This window comes from Mauremys mutica, chromosome 1, assembly GCF_020497125.1.
Source record: "Mauremys mutica isolate MM-2020 ecotype Southern chromosome 1, ASM2049712v1, whole genome shotgun sequence".
NCBI classification, from domain to species: domain Eukaryota; kingdom Metazoa; phylum Chordata; order Testudines; family Geoemydidae; genus Mauremys; species Mauremys mutica.
Window position 1 is genome coordinate 71,233,750 of NC_059072.1, and position 21,486 is coordinate 71,255,235.

Sequence of the window (21,486 nt, forward strand, 5' to 3'; positions counted from 1 at the left end):
CTTTAGGGAAAGATGGTCCTTTTGTGCCCCCCCCTTTTTTTTTTTTTGCTCAAAGAGTGAGTTTGGAAAGGGGGCTGGTCAGTCCACAGTTGGGTGGACAGAGGTGCTTATGTAGCCTACTAGTGGGTGTGGGCTGTGTCCCTTTCAGTGCTAACAGCCTTCACCAACAGCCTGGCTCTTGAGCTCCAGCTGTGGAGACCTATGCTTTCAGCTCAGGAAATCAGTGACAAGTTCATGTCATTGTTTCAGGGGTCTGGAGTGTTAGAATTTTGGCAAAGGAAATGGTCACTTCCCAAGGTTTTTAGTTCTTTGATGCAATGTCACTAGTTCTCCAGGAATCCCTCAGGTCTAGCACTGTACACCCTATTGGTGAAATCCTGAACCACTGACCTTACCGGGCATTGTGTCATTAACATCAAAGGAGACAGGATTTCACCTAATATTTCTACAATGGGCAGCAAGCAGCAGCGTAGACAGAAACATGACTAAATTAAGGCAAACCCAAGGCTCTAAGCACACTCTCAATGCTCCTCACAGCTCTGTCCCCAGCTGCAATACCTAGTAATACCCCTCCCCCCCCCTCCCCTCCCATACCTAAGCAGATGCATTCTAGTTGTGGGGTAAGTGAGCAGAGCCCACTGCCCCCTTCTCATGCCAGTGTCCTCTGCTGAGGTGGTGTTGCCAAGGGTGCTCCTATTCAGGTCTCTGAATTAACACCCCTATTGGCATACATAGGGCAACTCCTACCTGTTTCAGGCTCTCCTCCCTCTCCCAGTCACAAGGGCTAGAAGCCTTTTGGGTTAAGCAGACACTGGTGTAAACACATGGCTCCAGGTGCTAGGGAGCTAGGGCCAAGTGCCTTAGGCTTTGGCTACACTTACACTTCAAAGCGCTACCGCTGTCCGTACTCCACCTCCCTGTGGGGAATAACTGACAGCCCTAGGGCTTTGACTACACTGGCGCTTTGCAACGCCGCAATTTGCAGCGCTGGAGAGGGTGTTTTCACACCCTGCTGCAGCGCTGCAAATTTCTAAGTGTAGCCAAGCCCTTAATCCAGCACTGGGCTCAAGCTCTTTATACTGGTGAGGCAGAGTGGAAGCAGGCTAAACAAAAACAAAGTCACAATACGCAAAGCTTTATTGAAGTGGAATGACAGTGCTAATATAGTGTTCATTAACATGTGGTGCATGAGAAAAATAGAGAAATACGTAGTGCTTTAGCATTGGGTAAAAGCTCGATCTAAGCAATATTATAATACACTAGTGTCAGTTTCACAGTAACTAGTAACACTTAAGCTGTGCCTTGTTGCAGAGAAGGCATCTCAGTGAATCATGATCAGCCTTGGATTTTACTCCTTCACTGAGCATGAACAAGGGCACCTGCTCCCTGGCCATATCCAAATCCTTTGGGGCCAAAGTTCTTTGCATAGCAGCCTGAAAGGAAAAAAAACACAAACTTTTTCAGAAAGACATGTTCGGATGCCTGCAAGTTACTTGACTTCTATTGCTCAGGACTGCTCAGCAGTCTGCGTGCTCCAAAGCAATGTTCATGGAAGGATGCTGGAGAATAGAGCATTTAGAGCCATTTAACTATACCTCAAACAGAACAGCATCACTAAGTAATATTGCATGGTTGCAGAAGAATTTTGAGCCATACTGCAGTGCTAAGTGTCCCAACCCTGTCAAAATGAAGGAATCCTTATCAGATGTCAGCACAGGATTCCCACCCCAGAATGACTCCAGATCTGAACTGAACATCTCTGCTGTTTAGAGCATGTTACTCTGAACTGTAAGCAGTTGGTTCATGCATGTTACTTCATCTTACCTTTACAATAAATTTCACCTTCTTTCTCTGTCAGGGTTGTGGATTCTAGACTCTTCCCACACTTAGCACATCGGAAACAGTTTTTGTGCCAAGGCTAAGAGAAGCAAAGAGTACAAGTCGTATTTACTAGACACATTAGGTACGAGAGAGACTCTTGAAAGTAACATTTAAATAGAGATAGGTACAGACTCCTGTAGCCTAAAGCAGGATCCTACTTGAGGCGTTTTTGGTTTCTCACTTAGATAATGAAATGACATGATTGGTGATAGAGACCAGCTCTTTTAACAGATTGTTTCAGACGCAAGTTAGCAAAGAAGTATTATGCTTTAGGTAAAACACTAAATACATCTAGGTTTTGCCAGAATCTAACATGACTGCAGTCCCAACCACAGCCACATGCATTTCTCTTTAAAACCCTCACTCACCTCTATCTTGGTTTAGATGACACAACCAGTTTGATTAAATGGTGTTTTCCATGCTGAGAAGCTGCTATACTAAGGGAATTTTGCATCACAATTGGCCTACCTGACTCTTTCTGGCTAAATATGCTCAAAACAGTTCTGTTTTGAGCCAACCCTTCCTTTGATTGCATCTCCCCGTCCCCCACGCCCTATTTAGCAAAGAACTTGATCGAAATCCTACTTTACCTTTCCAGCTCCTATTACTTTCTCAGCAGCATAAACAGAATCACCACATCTAGAGCATTTCTCTGCACCTCCAAATTTCTGAGCAAACTTTGAAGTATTTGGACTTGTTGTAGGTCGGTGAGGAGATGGTGTGCTAGAAGGAACAGGTATATAGTAGGTCAGTCTTGCGCTCCTATTTACCCTCTAAATCAGTGGTCCCCAAACTTTTCATGTCACCCCCACCCCCGCCCCTTGCCCTTGTCTGCACCTCCTCTCCCTTGAGACACAGTTGGGAACCATGGCCGGGAGTGTGGCTACAGCTCCTAAGGAGGGGAGGGGAGGGGTGGACGAAGGGGAGGAGGCCAAGGCTGTGGCCAGAGCTATGGTCGGGGCTAGGAGCCAAGGGCCAGGGTTGAGCTGAGGGCAGAATGGGCTGGGTGGCCCTCCCTCCCAGCCCCCTGCCATATCTCCTGAATGTTCCTCCATGCCCCCTACAAGGGCACACTGTTCTAAAAAATAGGAGGAGAGCAGGGAGATAATGTGTATTTATCACATTCAGTTATTTGCAACTAAATACACCTAGGTTTTGCCAGAATCCATAATGACTGCAGCCCCAGACACATGCATGCATCTTTAAAATCCACCCTCACCTTATCTTGATTTAAAAGACCACCACATCAACACTGAACTGGTTTGATTAATGGTGTTTTCCATGCTGAGAAGCTGCTATTTTAAGGGAATTTTGCATAATAGGCCTACCTGACCCTTGTATTTAGATGACTGCATGATGTTAAGTTTCCTCCATGTCATAATACTTCCTAGTTATCCAGAAGGTGTAAACACCGCAAAGTAGTATCTAATACTGGATACTGACTTGATGAGCTATTGCCCAAGTCAGTATGCCAGTTTCTAAATTAAATTTGGAGATACTGACTGAACAACCTCATAAGAATTTACATCTCAACTGTTAAGATCTAGAAGCTGGAATTTTAGAAAGACTGAGCTACTAACACAGTTGAACTTTAATGGAACTAGATGTCCACGTTAAGCCTTTCATGAAATCAGAATTGTGTACTAGTTATGGCATTTTGTGTTTAGATGCAAACTCCAACTCTGAGCAGGTTTTGATACATCTCTAAGGGCTTGGCTACACTTGCAAGTTGCAGCGCTGGGAGAGGCTTTCCAGCGCTGCAATTAGTAACCGTCCACACCTGCAAGGCACATCCAGCGCTGCAACTCCCTGGCTGCAGCGCTGGCTGTACACCTGGCCAGGTTGGGGTGTAGCGATTGCAGCGCTGGTGATCCAGCGCTGCTCATCAAGTGTGGACACACACCAGCGCTTTTATTGGCCTCCAGGGAATAAGGAGATATCCCAGAATGCTTTTAACTAAATTGTTTTGTTATGCAGCCTCTTTGTTTTGTTGTGAACTCCGATCGGAGCTCCGTTGAACTGCTTATCTAAAAAACAAACACTGATCACAGCAAACAGGAGCTATCTGTACCTGGCTGTGAACGATCAAATGAGAGGCAAGCAGTTTGCTTGACAGAGAAACAGCGTTGGATGCAGGCTGTTTGCAATTAAGACTAAGGGTTCGCGAACATTTTGTGATTTTTCAATCCAGGGAAGCTAACACACAGTGTTGGCTCCAAAAATCCACTCTCTATCTTCCCCGCTCCCTGTCACAGTACACCACCCTCCACCCCCCTCTTTTGAAAAGCATGTTGTTGCCACTTGAATGCTGGGATAGCTGCCCATAATGCAGCCCTCCCAACAGCGCTGTAAATGCTGCAAATGTGGCCACACACCAGCGCTGGTAGCTGTGAGTGTGGCCACACACCAGCGCTGGCCTTGCACAGCTGCACGACCAGCGCTGTAACTCCCAGCGCTGCAACTTTCAAGTGTAGCCAAGCCCTAAGTATTTTGACCTGGCCTGCTGTAAGAACCCATTCTATCACACTTTTGCTACTAGCTAGCCTGCTACTTGCTATACCCAAGACTGAAATGCAGTGAGGCACTTCAATTTAGACAGAGCAGGATTAAGTTTTCCATGTAGACATTAAATCTCTATACAACCTCAAATCTGCCTTTATTTTAATTCATAACTAGAATACAACCTTGTCAAAGCATAGTGTATGAGCCTATCAGCCAGTAAGTAGGATTTGAATACTAAACAAGCCATGTTTAGTAATCTTTACACTTGCATAAAGCCAGTAACCAGCACAATATAATTTTTAATAATCCAGAAAGATTAAAAGCTTGATCCTGAAATCCTTGCCTACAGGTAACTCCCACTGATATCACTGGAAGTTGCATGCAGCAGGACTGCAGGAACAGGCATCATGGGTTCAGTGCTCCTCTGACCTGCACAGTCTCTCTACTTCAATATTCTGCTCTGGGATACACTGGCATTTTGATGTGCGTTTAGAACACAGCCACATTATACATCTGTAAGAGCATTTGGCCTTTAATTCCTGCATGAAGAACCTTTGGCACAACATGAAGATCACAAGCCAACTGTACATCTTGCCATCAGATATAGTGAAGAGTTGAACTTACTTGTCATGCTTGATGCCCAGTCTCTCGCCTCTGTCCATGTTGAGCGTGCCTGCTCCTTGGCCATAGCCATAGCCTTTAGGACCGTACTTTTTTCCATAGCAGGACTTGCAGTAAACCTCATCGTCATGAATTGCTACAGTTGTGCTGTCTAAGTTTTTCCGACAAACCACTGGGGAAAAAAGTTTCAGCTTGTCAGAAGGGGCCATTTTCAGCCATAGCACATGAAGTAAACCAAAAAATGTCAAATGCCAGATGTCATGGGTTCCCCTGTCCCCAGTTCTTCCTAGTGAACTGTGGAACTGCTGAAAATTAGAAGAGGCAGCATCTCTATTGAATTGGTGAATTATGTTTAGCTTCATCAAGAGGCTCTATTCCCTCCCACCCTCATGGTGCTGATATTTAAAGAATGGAGACTTGCCGTAGTTTGATTAATGAGGTTGCACAGAAAACCAGATACTAAAGTCAGCAATTTCCTCTCTTGCTTCAAGTTACATGGAAACAAGCACCTGTATCAGAGCAGCAGCATTTAATTGTCTGACAGTTCACAGCCCTCTGTTCACATGGACAAACTGCTTCCCCACAGCTTTTGTAATGCTATTATAGATCCTGGGGTTCTGTTTACTTTTTATGGATACCAGACTAGAACTGTAAACCCAGGAACCAGATTGCTTTCAGTACCCAATAATTACATCATAGACTATCTTTCTATTGCAAGTGGCTGATCCTTCTTTTCTGAGGAATGCAGAGCTTCAGGAAGAATGAAACCAGGTGTGAACAGCAACATTTTAGCAGGCAAGAAAGAACTGGATCTATTATGCAGATTGATTGGAGGACAGAAGTTAAGAGACTTGCCCAAGGTCACAGCAGTAAGGAATACAGCTATTTCTGCTTCCCTCTTCTAAATACTTGTAACTACCTTCAGTCATAGCATTTTGAGGTCTGTACAGGATACAGGTTGGACTGAAAGCCCAACTACAACCCAGTTCTCTAAGACTTAGCTTAAAAAAAGCTGTAAGCTTCAAAATACACAGAAACCTGTGTTTATTGCATTGATTCAGTAGACCAGTGGTTCTCAAACTGGAGGAAGGTGTTAGACTTGCCGAGGCCTGTGGCCAAAGTCTGAGGGCTTCAGCCTTGGGCAGCAGGGCTCAGTTTACAGGCCCCCTTGCCTGGGGCTGAAGCCCTTGGGCTTCGCACCCCGCCCCCCGACCCAGGGTGGCAGAACTCAGACTTCAGTTCCCCCTCTCCTGGGGTCATGTAATAATTTGTTGTCAGAAGGGGGTAAAATGAAGTTTGAGAACCACTGCTGTAGACAGTTGATACATTTTATAATTAAGAGCAATTAATCAGTTTTAAAATACACTAAGTCTTTATGTTTTAAGCTCAGCAAAACATAAACATGACCTTGGCTTCACTCAGAGTGAAACGTACTAAACCAACAGTCTGACTGCATGTTCCAAGTTTCTAATAGGAGAAACTTCTATAAAATATGAACTTAAGCCAACTGAGCCACAGCCAAATAATTTGTTATAATTGCTGTAGAGTACCAGGAAAAGGAACATGAACACACCTATATCCCATCATCACACACAGATGGGATGTTGCATCTATTAGTGGCAAGCTAGTTTTGAAAGTCTTCCCATTTGTAACTGTAGTTTCCTATAAACCAAGGCTGAACCCTAATTCTGGTCCCCAGAAGGCCGAGGCCAGAACGCTGGACATAGTGACACTGCATACTTGCAATGAGTTGAAGTACTTTGATTGTGTTAGACAGGCAGTTGGTGAATTTATAAGATTACCTTTTTTACAACTAATCAACAATCTTTACAGCAGAAAAAGCTAGTTTTGATGCCTGAATGAGTTGGTTAGACCGAAAAATAGCAACTTGGACTCTGCTCATATGCCAAGGAGAGCTAAGATTTTGGCTCTGCTACATGTATTTAGTTAGAAATTCAGCCAAACTACTGATGCTTTAATATCCTACACAATCTACATGGACCTGGGTGAAAGCGGGAAAGGGAGGACTCATTTAATTATTCCTTCAGCCCTCCATCTACTTTCCAACAGATTCAGAGGCAGCAGCTTGGCTCTACAAAACTGTAAACAAATGCAGCCTTCTTGTGGTGCCATTAGGTTTCTCACTCCAAAACATGTTCCTGGCCTTTTACAGACATAAGTTGTGAAGGAGAGATCTAGGCGCAGTTTAACAAGTCTCTTTATGAACTCTCCCACACCAGAGGAGACCGACACTCTCGCGGTGGTTCTGGATGAGCTCTCCCTCTGACACGGAGGTCCTTATGGGGCATAAGGGAAAGGGTGGCAAGTTAATCTAAGTCTGACAGCATTCATAGCTTTCTTGAGTGCCCTCCAAAACTAGACCACTCTGTCAACTTGCACTGCCATTCAGTTTCCCAAGTGCCAACTCAGAGCCTTTATTATATAACCCCTATGGATACGTTTGTAGAAGAGCATCTTGCTCAGACACCGTTCAGTCTGACATGCAATAGAGCCACTGAAGCTTTCACTGAAGAGAGTTGGCACGACACAGAAAGCAGTGTGTGCGGAATACTTACTGCAGAGAAAGCAGCATCTGTGGAAACTCCTCCCATCACACTGAACCTCTTCAGCGTGGTAGACTGTTCGTCCACAGGCACCGCACTTGTTACCTCCTCCCCAGTTCGGCATCCTGACTCTGCGGAAGATGCACTAGCAATTAGAGACAGAGCAGCAAGATTGAGATTGTTCACTGAATTGTTTCACAGGTACAGTTCAGAGTCAATACAAAAGAATCTGTGAGCTGTTGTCATTTAACACAATGCTGCGGGTCTGCCAGATTTTTGGCTGTTTTGAGCCTAGTTCTATAAGAAAGTGTCTATAGAAGTCAGATTGTGAGTACTAAACACATTCTACATCCCAGATAGTACTCATAGGGTCAAATAGCCTTTATGGGCTTATCTGTAATGCTGCAGGAGCCTCCAAGTAAGCTTAGGGAACAAATCTTTAAACATCCAAGTTCCCACTGTTGTATGCAATATTGCTTGGTGCATTCAACAGAAGACCTGGAAACAGAAGATACTGCCTCCCAAAAAACCCACATTTTACATTCCCTGTTCAGGATTTTGAAAGTTACATGAATTGGATATGCACAAAGTTACATGCATAATGGCTTTACTGTACCTTGAATGAACACCCTCCCAGATGGATGTAATTTCAGTTTCTAATGCTTCATTAATCCTGTTTCTCTTTTCTGATGGAAGCCAACCAATTGTGCCAACAAAGGGATTTTGTTTTTCTGTAGAGTCTGCGCCTTGGAAAATGGCATAAGCCATAAGGTTTGCCTCACTGGAGAGCAATTCACTATGCAAAGACTTGTTTTTTTCTGAACTAGTGTCTGAAATTTAGTGGCTAATGGGGATTATTTCTGAGGCATCCTCATGCTAGTGACATAAAAACCTCACCTTCACTAGGCAGGTATGTGCTAGAGCCTAAATATTCAAAGTAGAATTTTGTGAAAGAAAATGTCTGACAGCCACAAGCATGTAGTACTATTTCTTGTCACGTATTAAGCTATAGTAAATTTTAGGAACTTAGTTATTGCACTTACTGGTTTGATACTTAAATATTTGATAGTGGAGAGACTCCACCCCCTACAGCCATAAAAGGAAAATTGGTGCTGCTAGGATGGCACTTCTATGAATGCCAAAAAGCTAACTGCTGAAAAAAATTTCCAGTTTAAACAAAAGAGCACTACAGTTAAGGTGACACTGGGAGGCCCTTGGGACAACTGGATTTTGTTTCTCAAATGAAACTATTCATTAGATGCAATTTTCCAGACAATCAAGATACTTGTAATAAAGACAATGTTAGTTCCCTCACTGCAACAGCACTCCTCTATAAAGCAGATTTAAGGTCAGGATTTTAATGAGAAAATAATTGAGTTCAGCTGCTGTTTCCTCATGCCCCCTTTTTTCCATTTGTTAGATTGTAAACTCTTTGGGGCAGGGGCCATGACTGTATACTGAACAACAGTGGAGGCCCAGTTAGTTTTTTTTAAATGCAGAGCCAGAATTCCACTGATGTTGTAGTTTTAAGACAAGTATTTCATCTATGTGTAAATATTGCGGCACCAGTATGGTACTGACATAGGGAAAGTTTTCAAAAGGCACGAAGGGCTGCTAGGCAGGCCTTGTGGTCCTGTAAAGTTTCCCTATGCTAATTAGAGATAGACATTTGGGGGGAGGGGAGAAGGTTGAGGCTTCCCTGGCACAGCTCAGCCTCCCTTGCTACCTCCAATTACTGAAGAGGCAGACCTGTCCCTGATCAGTGCTTTGGATGCCATCTTATTAGTCAGAGGGTTGATAGGCATGACATCTGAAGTGTCATCTCCCCTCTAACTGCTGGAAGTAGGACTCATACACACACCTACCCATCCAGGACCTTCTGTTCAGGGAGGATGTGAAGAAAGAAAAAGTGGAGAAATATCCCCCCGCCAACTTTCAGACCTGTCTTTGCTATTCCTAGTTGCTTTCCCCAAAGGGCAGTAGCAAGTAGTCAGTATGACTCTTGGCCATGGGCAGTGGGTATAATAGGCCAGGGGAGGCTGCAGCTGGTGCTTCCTAGACTCCAGAGAGATTACTGATGAACCCAGGATGCGGCATGGCAAATACCCCCTCCTCAGCCACTTTAGAACCTGCATGGGACATATGAAAAGCTTCTTCTGATGAGAGCGAGACCCCTAATTGGGGTCTGGGGAAGGGAGGTGCGGTGCAGCTGCCCCGGGACTCCTCTGGTCAAGGGGAGAGCACTTGGGCCTCCAGCCAGCCCAGGGCACCTCCACCCAAAGGGGGAATGCATCCTCCAGGTGGGAGGGCTTGTGGTTCTGGCTGAAGGGCTAGTCTCCCCAAAGGGGGGGCTCCCCCCACCGCCCACGCTCTTGACAGTTTCACTGCTGTCTGCAGGGTTTTGAATTGGAGTTGTAAGACTGACTAGTATTTTAATTGCATTTTGCAGCTTGGCAAACCAATAAGCAGCAGAGGAACTACTGCAGTCTGCCTATAGACTCAGAAAGAAAAAAAAACCACACACACAACTGGTTTATGTTCAGTTTACATTTGAAAAAGGTTCTGAAAAGCTAAAATTTTAAAAGAAAGTTAATTTCTGTAGCAAGAGAGACATGCATACACCATGACCAACTCCTACCTCAGCAGACCTGTAAGGTTTCTTCCCGAGCACCACAGTTGGCATGATGGTGTCTAAAGAGAAGCTAGGCTAAGCACCATTCATTTAGTCTTTTATATTCTTCCTTTTCCCACGCACTTGTTTTACAAGCCAGATAGGGTTGCCAACTTTCTAATTGCACAAAACCCAATACCACCGCTCCACCCCTTCTCCAAGGCCCTGCCTCCTCCATCCCCCTGCTCCCCCCCCCCCCCACCCTCCACTCACTTTCACCAGGCTGGGGCAAGGGGTTGGGGTGCAGGAGGGAGGCGAGGACTCCAGCTGGGAGTGCAGGCTCTGGGGTGGGGCTGGGAATGAGGGGTTTGGGGTCAAGGAAGAGTTAAGGCTGGGACACAGGAGAGGGTTTGGGGTGCATTGTCCCAGTAGCACTTACTGCAGCTCCCAGGAAGCTGCCACCAGGTCCCTACAGCCCCTACGCACATGGATGGCCAGGGAGGCTCCGCATAATGTCCTTGCATCTGCAGGTGCCACCCCAACAGCTCCATTAGCCAATGGGAGCCATCCCACAGGGCTGGGGCAGTTCTTGGAGCCTCCCATGTGTGTAGGTGCTGCAGGGACCTGGCAGCCGCTCCCAGGAGCCGCATGGAGCTAGGGCAGGCAAGGAGCCCTGCCTTAGCCCCAGGCCCCCACTACGCCACCAACTGGACTTTTAACGGCTTGGTTGGCAGTGCCAACTAGAGCCACCAGGATCCCTTTTCGACCGGCTGTTCTGGTCGAAAACTAGACACCTGGCAACCCTAAAACCAGAGCAACACTCCTCCTAACAAGATCTTCCCCTTTGCCCATCTTTTGGCTTCCAACTCCATCCTTAACCTTCAGATTTGAGCAACTCAGCTCATTTTCCCCATTGTGCAGCCCTTATTCAAAATTAGGAGCTCTGTTCAAGTAGCTCCATCTTCCTTAGAGTTAAATTGATTTTCAGTACCTGTGGAGGGGTAGCATGGTGTGTCCTACAAAAGAATGCTTCTGAGTCACTATCTTTGGGAAACTGTACTGTATTAAGCATATGAATGGTTTATGCATCTTTGTAGGCCAAGGACTATATCCACTCCATGGGGCCAGGGTTTTCAGTTCCTTGAGGAGCTGTGGTAACAATAGGGGGGATAATTAAGGCAAAGCACTGAGGTTATAAACACCTCCAGAGAAGTACCACCTGCTTGGGAACCTCTCAAACCAGATTCTCCAGAGACCAACAGACCAAGGACTTTGGAATAAATGGACTGACCTTAAACTGACTTGGGGCCTTCATTCTGGTTCCTGATCAAGAGACCAATCAGAACTTTAGCCACAGGGGAAACCCAGCAGTGGGATTTGAAGGCTGACACTTACCAGAACCCGAGATTGGCATTGGGGTAATCTTTGGTGTTCTTTTATTGTTATTCTATGCTGTCTCTAATGTTTTTCCCCCTCAAGAATAAACGTGCTTGCTTAGAAGGAGCTGTGTGGCAACTTATCACCACTAGCAACACACTGTTCATAGCCCTTGCAGAGAAAGCCAAGTGTAGGCACTGGCCTCTAGGCAGACTGGCTTGCTGGGGATATATCAGTGTAGATCAGGGAGCTGTGCAGCCTGAAAAAAAAATAAAAATAAAAATCATCCAGTCAGAAGCAAGTGAGATGCAGGTCTCTGCCCAGGAGAGGGAAGGGCTGGAAGCTGGAAACCTTTAAGTGGGTGCCCTTCAGGGGAATCACGGAAGGGAAAATACAGGTGCCCTTGTCCTGAAACTGACAGCATGCCCTACAAAAGGAATGTTGCTAAGTAACTGCTAAGAGACCTTTGCTCAATAGGGGAAAAAACAGCCATTAGTGGAATGTGGGAAAACAAGATTAACTGATTAACTCAAATTGGGACATCTTAAGCGAATTCTTAAGCAGAGGTTTATGGAACTGTTCTGTTTAATACAGAAGTGGCTTAGTAGCTGTTCCATTTATGGTGGTGACATTAATTTAATTACTGAAATATTTGTGCAACCTTTCCAAGAGCTTAGCACTGTTGCTTCTCAATGGGTTGGTAATAACAAATACTCCAAGCAGGCTAGTAAGATTTGTTTTATGACACCACTATTTGTCATTCTTGGCATCACTGTAGAGTCTAAAAATTAAGATTCCATTTCTTTTATTCAAGTGTTTGGCTGTGCTACCACACAGCAGCTGACATCAATCATGGCAAACAGGGTCCTCTGAAAGAGGGAGAGAGGCTGCATTCCTCTTCCAAACCCTTGTACATTAACTGCAGAATGGAGGAGAGATTCCTTCCCACTTCGTATGCATCTCAGAGAACATGCCAAGTCAAAATTTTATTAAATAAGCTTCTTTCTTGGGCCTCACAGGGCTTTGGCACTGTTAAAAGGCAGGTCAGTGCCTTGTGTTTTTGATTTTCACATTTGAACCTCTCTATTTACGTACACTTAATTGCATCTTCTTTCTTACAAAAATATTTAATAATGACAGCCCCAGTGATGGGGTATACAGGGACTGAGATCCAGGTTCACAGCTCAGTCACAGCCTTCCTGGGACAGTCAATTAATCTACCCTGGGTCTCTAGTCCTCATCTGTAAAATAGGGAAAGCACTGCCATACCCCAGAGAAGCACTGAGAGGATAAAATCCATTATGAATTACAAGATGCATAGATAATGTTTTCACCTCTTAGCTCAGAGACTATACTGTGATAAAGGCCATGCAAGTACCTAGACAGAATTTAAAGTCAGAATTTGATGTTCTTAAGGCTTTTGATTTTCAAACTTCAACAAAGGTTAGTGCTTCAAGAAGGTGAGTGTCCCTGAGGAGACCAAGGCCAACTGTCCTCCCCTTCAACATTCCCATAGGAGCTTATATAGCAGCAACAGCAGTATTCCTCGAGCTATCAGCACAAGTCATCCCCAAGCAGTCGAGATTAGGAGAGACACTTCAGTGAGAAGCAGTCTGTTAATCTGTTCCACATACAGCACCTCAGAGTGGCCAGATAGCTAGAGAACACTATATGTAGTCCTGCCCTAAAAATCAATTATTTCCATTAAAAGCTAGATAGCATGTATTCTGTCTACTTTACTCCATCATGAGCTATGCTATACATTACAGCCCCACAGGCAGATTAACATTCTGATTTCAGTTCTCAGAAGTGTAGTGAGGATGCTGTAGCTCATGAAAGCTGCTTGCAGAACTTGATAAGCCTTCTGCTAGTTCAGGCAGGCCTTTAATGAATTTAAGAGCCATTGACGTGGTACTAAGTTTTCCAGATGTTTGTACCAATGGTACCCTATAATTCTGAACTTTCATTTTTATGAGTTCTTGGCAGCCACCCTCCTCTCTAGAGGAGCGTACACCTGGACTTCCAGTATGTGCCTGCCAAGAGGTTCTTAATTCTATCCCCTGCACCCCTTCTCAGGGCTTGGCTACACTTACAAATTTGCAGCGCTGCAGCAGGGTGTGAAAACACACCCTCTCCAGCGCTGCAAATTGCGGCGCTGCAAAGCGCCAGTGTAGTCAAAGCCCCAGCGCTGGGAGCGCGGCTCCCAGCGCTGTCCGTTATTCCCCACAGGGAGGTGGAGTACGGACAGCGCTGGGAGAGCTCTCTCCCAGCGCTGATGCTTTGACTACACTTAGCGCTTCAAAGCGCTGCTGCGGCAGCGCTTTGAAGTGTAAGTGTAATTGTAAATAAGAGTGGTGCTCTTATTTACTCCACATTGAAAGTCATGACTATACTACCCTCCTCCTCCCATTCCCCAGTTTGGTGATGTTCGCTGACGGGAATATAGGGTTAAATTAGCAGTCACTAGTATTTAGGCAATTGTTTGAAAAATAAATAAGTGTTTGAGATGTTTCATACTACATTAAAAACACCTTAAAAAAGTATTTGCTTGCCCTTGCTCAGTGTTTGGTCTAGGAACTCACATTTCATACTATGTTAAGTAAAGCATTTGTCGGAGGGTTGGGCAAAAATTCTGTAGGTGGTTGACATTAAAGCTTTGATTCTTATTGAAGATCAAACTCGTGTTTTTTGCATTTAAACATGCACAGTGTGTAGAGTCACAAGTAGGACATCTTGCCTAAGCGGCAGTCCGGAAAAGAAGCCAACTTTAACCCTTCAGAAGTTTTAACCATGATGACAGAGGGCTCAATGTATTAGTGAAGGACATAAGAGCCAAAATTGATCAAGATATTTTACCTAGAATGGTGAATAGGCAATATGCTAAACAGCAGCATGTGGGGAAAAGCACTAAGCTACACTCCCATGCAATGCAAAGGGATCAAGGCAGTGAGGCTGCCTCAAGAACACCTAGAGGCAGCTACTGTGCCCTGCAATTAGGTGCCTAACCCTGTTTGCTACCAAAGGAAGAGATGCACACACACAATAGGAGGTGCATGGGTAGAGCTATGCCTTCCAGGCAGCTCCCAATCCAGAAGCCTTCTACATTAGCTACACATTAAAAATGATACCTGGGTTGGAGTTTCCACTGGATGCAATCAAAAGACTAGAGTTTTGTAAGAGCCAGCCAGGAGCAGAAAAGCTATACAATTAAAGCAACAGGAACCTAAAGAGGGGGGCTACTCCCATGCACATAATGTACATAGAGCTGCATGAAACATTCCCATAGCTGAACAGTTCATGACCAAGTTGTTTTTCCTAAGCTAACTGCAAACAACTAATTAACTGTTTCTGGGTTTTGGAGTCCGAGCCCATGGGAAAATGCAGCATTTCTATACTTCATTTCTCCTGCTCAGCTGTGCCCCCCAAACTGACACTTTCCCTTTTCCACTTCAATATTTGTCCCACTTCTACAACTAGTTGGGTGCGACAAGTATGCAGACACTAGCATTATCACTACAACACTTCCCTACAAGAGCATGCACTAGTACAATCTCCCCATGGCACATAAGAGCACAGTGAGCCACCTTCGATACTAAACAACCAAATAACCCCCCCTCACGCCCGCAAACACTCACTACTGATTGGAGAGGTCATGGGGCAGTGAGCTGTTTAGAGTCCTGTTCGGAAAAGCAGGGCAAAACTAGGATGCTCTGAGCCAATGGAGATTCCCCCCCATGCCCGCAACACAAGATGCCTGTTCCTTCACATTTCACTGGATGAAAGGACTATCTCCTGCAGAAGCCCTGCAAGTTTGTTTACTGAGCACAAGGAGCTGGTTCAACCATTCAGTCATGGAACCTGACAAAATAGCAAGGGTCCTCACCCCAACTGTCCAATCTGCAAAAAAATGCCTCAAAAAACAAAAAACAAAACTTCACCTTAGAGTCTGGAAAATGTTGCACTACTTTCAGACACTTTTCCCCGATGCAGTTTTTTTTAAAAAACAAAAACTATGATGCTTTCATAAAATGGCAACCTAGAAAAAGGGAAATGTGGAGTGTTTACTATTTAGTATTTAGAAGTATTTACTATTTCTAGTTTCTACTGACAGGCTGATGTAGCATGAGATTCCTCCCCCTCAAAAAAAACAAACCACACTAGCATGCAAGTGTCTTAGGACAGGAACTGTCTTGTACAACACTGTCAGCACTCAATAGTTAGATAATTGCTGTGTACTTGAGCTTCTGGAAGTAAATCCTGCTTCAGAAAAGTGATCCCTTGCTTATGAAGTTCTGTGAAGAATGCTATTTGGGGGAAGGGGGAAATCTTTCAAGCTACTAATATTACATCAAGCCAATTTTAGATGTACATCAGACTAGCTTTTCTAGTAGCTTTAACAAGAGACCACACCAAGCCTTCCTAGTCATGTACTACACAAAATTTGTTTTGTCACAATGGTTACACAGTAAGACCTGTTGAAAATGGAATTGTTTTGGCCAGGAACTTAAGTAATCAGTAGCTTGGCAGGCTAATATGCTATGTGTACACATCTACTAAAGTGGAACTTCAGAGTTATGAACACCAGAGTTAGGACTTGACTGGTCAACCACACACCTTATTTGGAACTGGAAGTACACAATCAATCAGGCAGCAGCAGCGAAACAAACAAAAAGCCCATAAAATGCAAATACAGTACCGTACTGAATGTAAACTAATAAAAAAACAAAGTGAAAGTTTAAAAAAATTAGACAAGGTGAAGAAACTCTTCTGTGCTAGTTTCATTTAAATTAAGATGGTTAAAAGCAGCATTTTTCTTCTGCATAAAGAAGTTTCCCAGCTGTATTAAGTCAATGCTCATTTGTAAACTTTTGAAAGACCAACCATAACATTAGGAACATTTCAGTTACCAACAACCTCCATTCCTGAGGTGTTCATAACTCGGAGGTTCTCCTGTATATGCTTCTTTTCCACAGGTATCAGATAACAAGAGAATTCAGATTGTTTCATAAACTGATGTTTTGAATTTACGCATGTTAGTCCACGCACACCTTCCTGCCTTCAGTCAACTCAAACTCTGAAATGCAAACCCTCCAGACCCACTATTCTTAAGTGATTTTGCAGTAAACTCTTCCTTCTCTCCCCTCTGCAATATCCAAATGATATTGAAGATTCATAGATAGAAGAAGATGATACGGTTGATCTCACTACCCCACAACAAGTTGGGCCACTGATTCTGTACTACCATTACCCAACAGACACTGCTGGTTAGTTAGCATAGTTTTAGGAGACTAAGTTATTGCAAGTATCAATTTAGTATATCCAAACATATATATGCGCATCAGGCTCAAGGTATTTCTAGCAAAATACTAATTAATCAAGCACCCCCCAGATATCAGCATTATTTAACCATCCAATATCCAGGGATTTAATTTGGCCAAGGAGAAAGGCAGGGCCAGATTTCCAATTAGGCACATGCCCAGGGGCACCAGCGATCTAGGGGCACCGTACCTCTCTAAAAGTGTGTGCTACACAAACACCAGGTGTAGGTAGGGTGGACGCTGAAGATGCTGTGCCTGAGGGCATGTATGGTGTAAATCCAGCCCTTAGCCTAATGAAGCCAATATATTTTAGCAAAAGCGTCCAGAAGTGGGGAGCACTTTAGTTTACTAGGAGACAACAAAACCCACACAGGTGGTATTTTGTTCCCATTAGGTAGCGAAAGCCATTTTAAATCACTGCCTACTCGCTGAGGCGCGTCTGCCCCGGGCTCCCCCAGGAGTCACTGCACTCGGGAGCGAGCCGTGCAGGGGACAGTGGATGTCCCCACGCGAAGGCGGTCACGCTAGGAACTGGCAGACAGAGGCTCAGCTTCAGAGGCCCTACACGGGGTCATGAACCCTGCGGCTTTTCTGGGAGCCCCCTGTAATGCCGCCAGCCAGGCCCTGCGCGGAAAGCGGCTGCCGGGGGGGGGGGGCGGAAAGGCGGCACCGGCAGCGTGTTCTGCACTAGCCCCACACCGCGGGCCCCTGCTCGCCACCCGGGGAGTCCCGGGGGGGTTCGCGCCTCTGACCCACGCCGCAAGCCGGCCGGCCGGGGGAGCCTGACACGCGCCCTCCCTGCGGCGGGGCGCGCGGGCCGGTGAGCAGCCCCGGGAGCGCGTGTCCGGGGCACCTCGCGGGGCGGCACCCGGCCTCGGACCGGCCGGACCCCCGCTCACAAGGCGGGGCCCCGCTGCAGCGCCCGCGCAGCCAGCCGCCGCCGGCCCCGGGCAGAGCGCCAGCCGCTCCCGGGCGGATACTCACCGCAGGGCAGCGCGGCGTGTCCGCTCCGGGAACGCGGCTGGACTCACTCGCGGTAACCGCGGCTAGAGCCGCCCCGGCGCCTGTTTAAAGGGTCCTGGCGCGGCCGGGGCGGAGCTAGAGCGGGGAGCCCGGCCCGGCCCCGCCTCGCCTCCGCGGCCACTCCCCAGCCCCCACCCCTCGCCCTCTGGCCGGCCCCGCTCCCCAGCCATCGGCGACCTTTAACGGAGGTCTCAGCTTCAAACCCCCCCCCAGCCCCGGACGTGTAGGTTGGGGGCGCAGTTTGCAGGCGCTGAGCCCCGCGTGCGGGCCGCTCCGGGAGCGCTCAGCTGGGGAGCTGGATTGCAAAACTCCGCAGCCGTCCGGGTGTGTATTAATCTAGGTAGATTGGATATGGGGATTTATTCCCGGCCCTCCCCCTCTTCTCTCCCCGCTCCCACCCCATAGCCGTGTCAGACAGCTGAGCGTCGCTAGCTGGTCCGAGACTGAATGTCGCCTAAAACTGCAATGCGGGGAGACCACAATAAACCAGTTTCAGACTGCACGTTTCACTCTGCTTTCTTCCTCCAAAGCAGCCCATGGCAAGCATCTGGAGTCAGTGCTCAGGCTCCGTTAGCACGGATCCTTCGGCACCCACTTCAGAGGATGGTGGTAATCAGATGGTAGACATCTTTAAAAAAAAAAAAAGCTGTAAAGCAGAAAATCTGTCTAGCAGAAAACCCTTATTTTTGGATAAATGTGTATTCTTAGTGAGGAAATAATTGTGTGAGCAGCACTTTTCCGCTCTTGAAAGTCAGTAACCTATAACCTTTTGTTACTGAAGAGAGGGATTTGCTAATAAGACAAAGCAGCTTACATTTCTACAGCACCTTTCATCCAAGAGGATCCGAAGGTGTTTTACAAAAGGCATATGGCCATGAATCACTTCACCCACCCATCTTTTGAAATGCAGCCACTTCTGGAGCAGAAACAACCAGGAGTCCAGCGTTCATGGGCTATAACCCACTTCAGTGTAGCATCTGAGTTACAGGATAGATGGACAGGAAGTGAAAAATCCCATATGCAATAATGATATAGAAAAGTACCTATCCAAACTACAACTTAACCGTGGCTAGAACCCCCATATTCTTGCACAAACGCTGAGGGATCTTTACTGCCCACAAATGGACACAGCCTCCTATTTATATCTGATCAGAAGGTGGCACCTCCATCAGTGCAGCACCTCAAGATATGCTGAATTGTTAGTTCCATATTGACTAGTGGTGAACTTGGGTTTTGAATATTGTTTTAATAATGTTTGATTCTGTGCACACCACCCAGTTAAACTGTGTTAGAAAACAGTTCTCTGGGAGCATACTTGAATTGTGTTTTAATGTCATTTTAAACATGGCTCCTTCTTTAGTATAACACAGGGGTAGGCAACCTATGGCACATGTGCCGAAGGTGGCACGCAAGCTGATTTTCACTGACATTCACACTGCCCGGGTCCTGGGGGGCTCTGCATTTTAATTTAATTTTAAATTAAGCTTCTTAAACATTTTAAGAGCCTTATTTACTTTCCATACAACAATAGTTTAGTTATATATTATAGACTTAGAGAAAGAGACCTTCTAAAAACGTTCAAATGTATTACTGGCATGCGAAACCTTAAATTAGAGTGAATAAATGAAGACTTGGCACACCACTTCTGAAAGGTTGCCGACCCCTGGTATAACAGGACCTAGTGCGTTGATTGCTTTTGATTCCTCTCTGTCTACAGCAGGGGTCGGCAACCTTTGGCACGCGGCTCGCCAGGATAAGCACCCTGGTGGGCTGGGCCGGTTTGTTTACCTGCCGTGTCGGCAGGTTTGGCCAATCACGGTGCCCACTGGCCGCGGTTCGCCGCTCCAGGCCAATGGGGGCGGCGGGAAGTGGCATGGGCCAAGGGACTGCGGCCAGTGGGAGCTGCGATTGGCCGAACCTGCAAATGCAGCAGGTAAACAAACTGGTGCGGCCCGCCAGGGTGCTTACCCTGTCAAGCCGCGTGCCAAAGGTTTCCGACCCCTGGTCTACAATGTTTTCTCTGATCAGGAAGAAGCCAAGGTTTACCTCCCCCTGTTTATTAACTGAACACTAAATCAGCAGAGTGTTCAGACAAAGGTGCTCTTTATCTTATTTCAGCACAGGGAGTATATTCTCAGCAAACTCTTATGTGTTTTTTTTCTTACAAAACACTATAATTATTCTAAAGTGAAATGGCATTTTTGATACTGGCATTAACCCAGATAGCACCATTTTGAATAAGCCCTGAAGCACAACACCTGCTGCACGTTCAAAGACCACAAATTGTCCGTATTATAAGATTAAAAATTACATGCACAACAGGCATGTGAATAACAACAAATGCTAGTTGGCCTCTCCTATTAGAATGAGATAATAGGAGCACTTAGTGTTCAGAAGTTTCTGCCTGTGTTTGTGATGGTTACTTGAGGATATTTTCCTTCACAGTTATTATTATTTTTCTTTCTCACTGCAATGAATGATGAAGGGCCACATTCTGCTGCCTTACTTATGCACTCCTTAGAACTTTACTTCATGATGAAACTCATTGCTTACTCCCTTTTGGAGTAAGGTAGTACTCACTGTAAGTAACCATGGCAGTCTGCCCCAAAGTGATTTTCTACAGCAATGCAGCACAAAAAAATGCTAGCATTTATGTTATGAGAGGCCCTGCAGGCTTTGGGGAGAAAAGTAAAACAAAAAGAAGCAGTTTGTTAGCTGACTTTCATGTCCTTCCTTTGAGACTGCAATAAGAGAAAGGATCTCCACCAAAAGAACAGAAGAGGGGTGGGACAGAGCCAGATTCTGTTTATCATGCCTAATGCACATTTCCTGTAGTCTGACCAATCCCACTCCCAGCCCCACAGTGAACTAGCTTGGAGTTAGGATATTTATCACTTCTCCATGGGTTGCCTCCAGATGCTAAGAAGTTGTTTCTTTTGATAAAGCTTTCTAAAGACTATTATAAATATAAACAAAGGAAATCTAAATTAGAATCAAATGACTTCACAGTTCTGTTAAGAGTCTGAAACTACCTAACACAAGGAAATTCAGAAACCAACTGGCACTGTTTTTAATAACTTGTCTTACTGCAACTAGATGCTGAGATCTGTACAATAGCTAGGCATTGCGGAGTGAGTTAAGATAAATTAGCTGACAGTCTTAATTCCATGAAAGCAGCAAAGAATCCTGTGGCACCTTATAGACTAACAGACGTTTTGCAGCATGAGCTTTCGTGGGTGAATGCCCACTTCGTCGGATGCAAGAGTGGAAATTTCCAGGGACAGGTAAATATAAGCAAGCAAGAAACAAGCTAGAGATAACGAGGTTAGATCAATCAGGGAAGATGAGGCCCTGTTCTAGCAAGATCCACAAACCCGGAAATCCTGGACGCCCCATCATCTTGGGCATTGGAACTCTCACTGAAGGACTGTCTGGATATGTGGACTCTCTGCTCAGACCCTACGCCACCAGCACTCCCAGCTATCTCCGTGACACTACTGATTTCCTGAGGAAACTACAATGCATTGGTGACCTTCCAGAAAACACCATCCTAGCCACCATGGATGTAGAGGCTCTCTACACAAACATC

At 45.7% G+C, this 21,486-nt stretch overlaps 1 protein-coding gene across 2 annotated transcripts; it reads right to left on the reverse strand.

Annotated features, from left to right (window-relative positions):
• Nucleotides 1-1,122: 1,122 nt before the first annotated feature.
• On the reverse strand, nt 1,123-17,986 carry CSRP2 (cysteine and glycine rich protein 2). 2 transcript variants are annotated; one of them, XM_045009152.1, is made up of 6 exons: nt 17,859-17,986; nt 7,581-7,713; nt 5,008-5,176; nt 2,472-2,604; nt 1,825-1,918; nt 1,123-1,433 (listed from the first exon to the last, which is right to left on the reverse strand). In XM_045009152.1, exons 2-6 carry the CDS (start codon nt 7,690-7,692, stop codon nt 1,357-1,359), a joined length of 585 nt encoding a protein of 194 aa, XP_044865087.1. In that variant the 5' UTR covers nt 7,693-7,713; nt 17,859-17,986; the 3' UTR covers nt 1,123-1,356. The 2 variants fall into 2 exon arrangements, with proteins under 2 accessions (XP_044865087.1, XP_044865094.1); XM_045009159.1 differs by having other exon boundaries at nt 7,581-7,699; nt 17,859-17,874.
• Nucleotides 17,987-21,486: the final 3,500 nt, after the last annotated feature.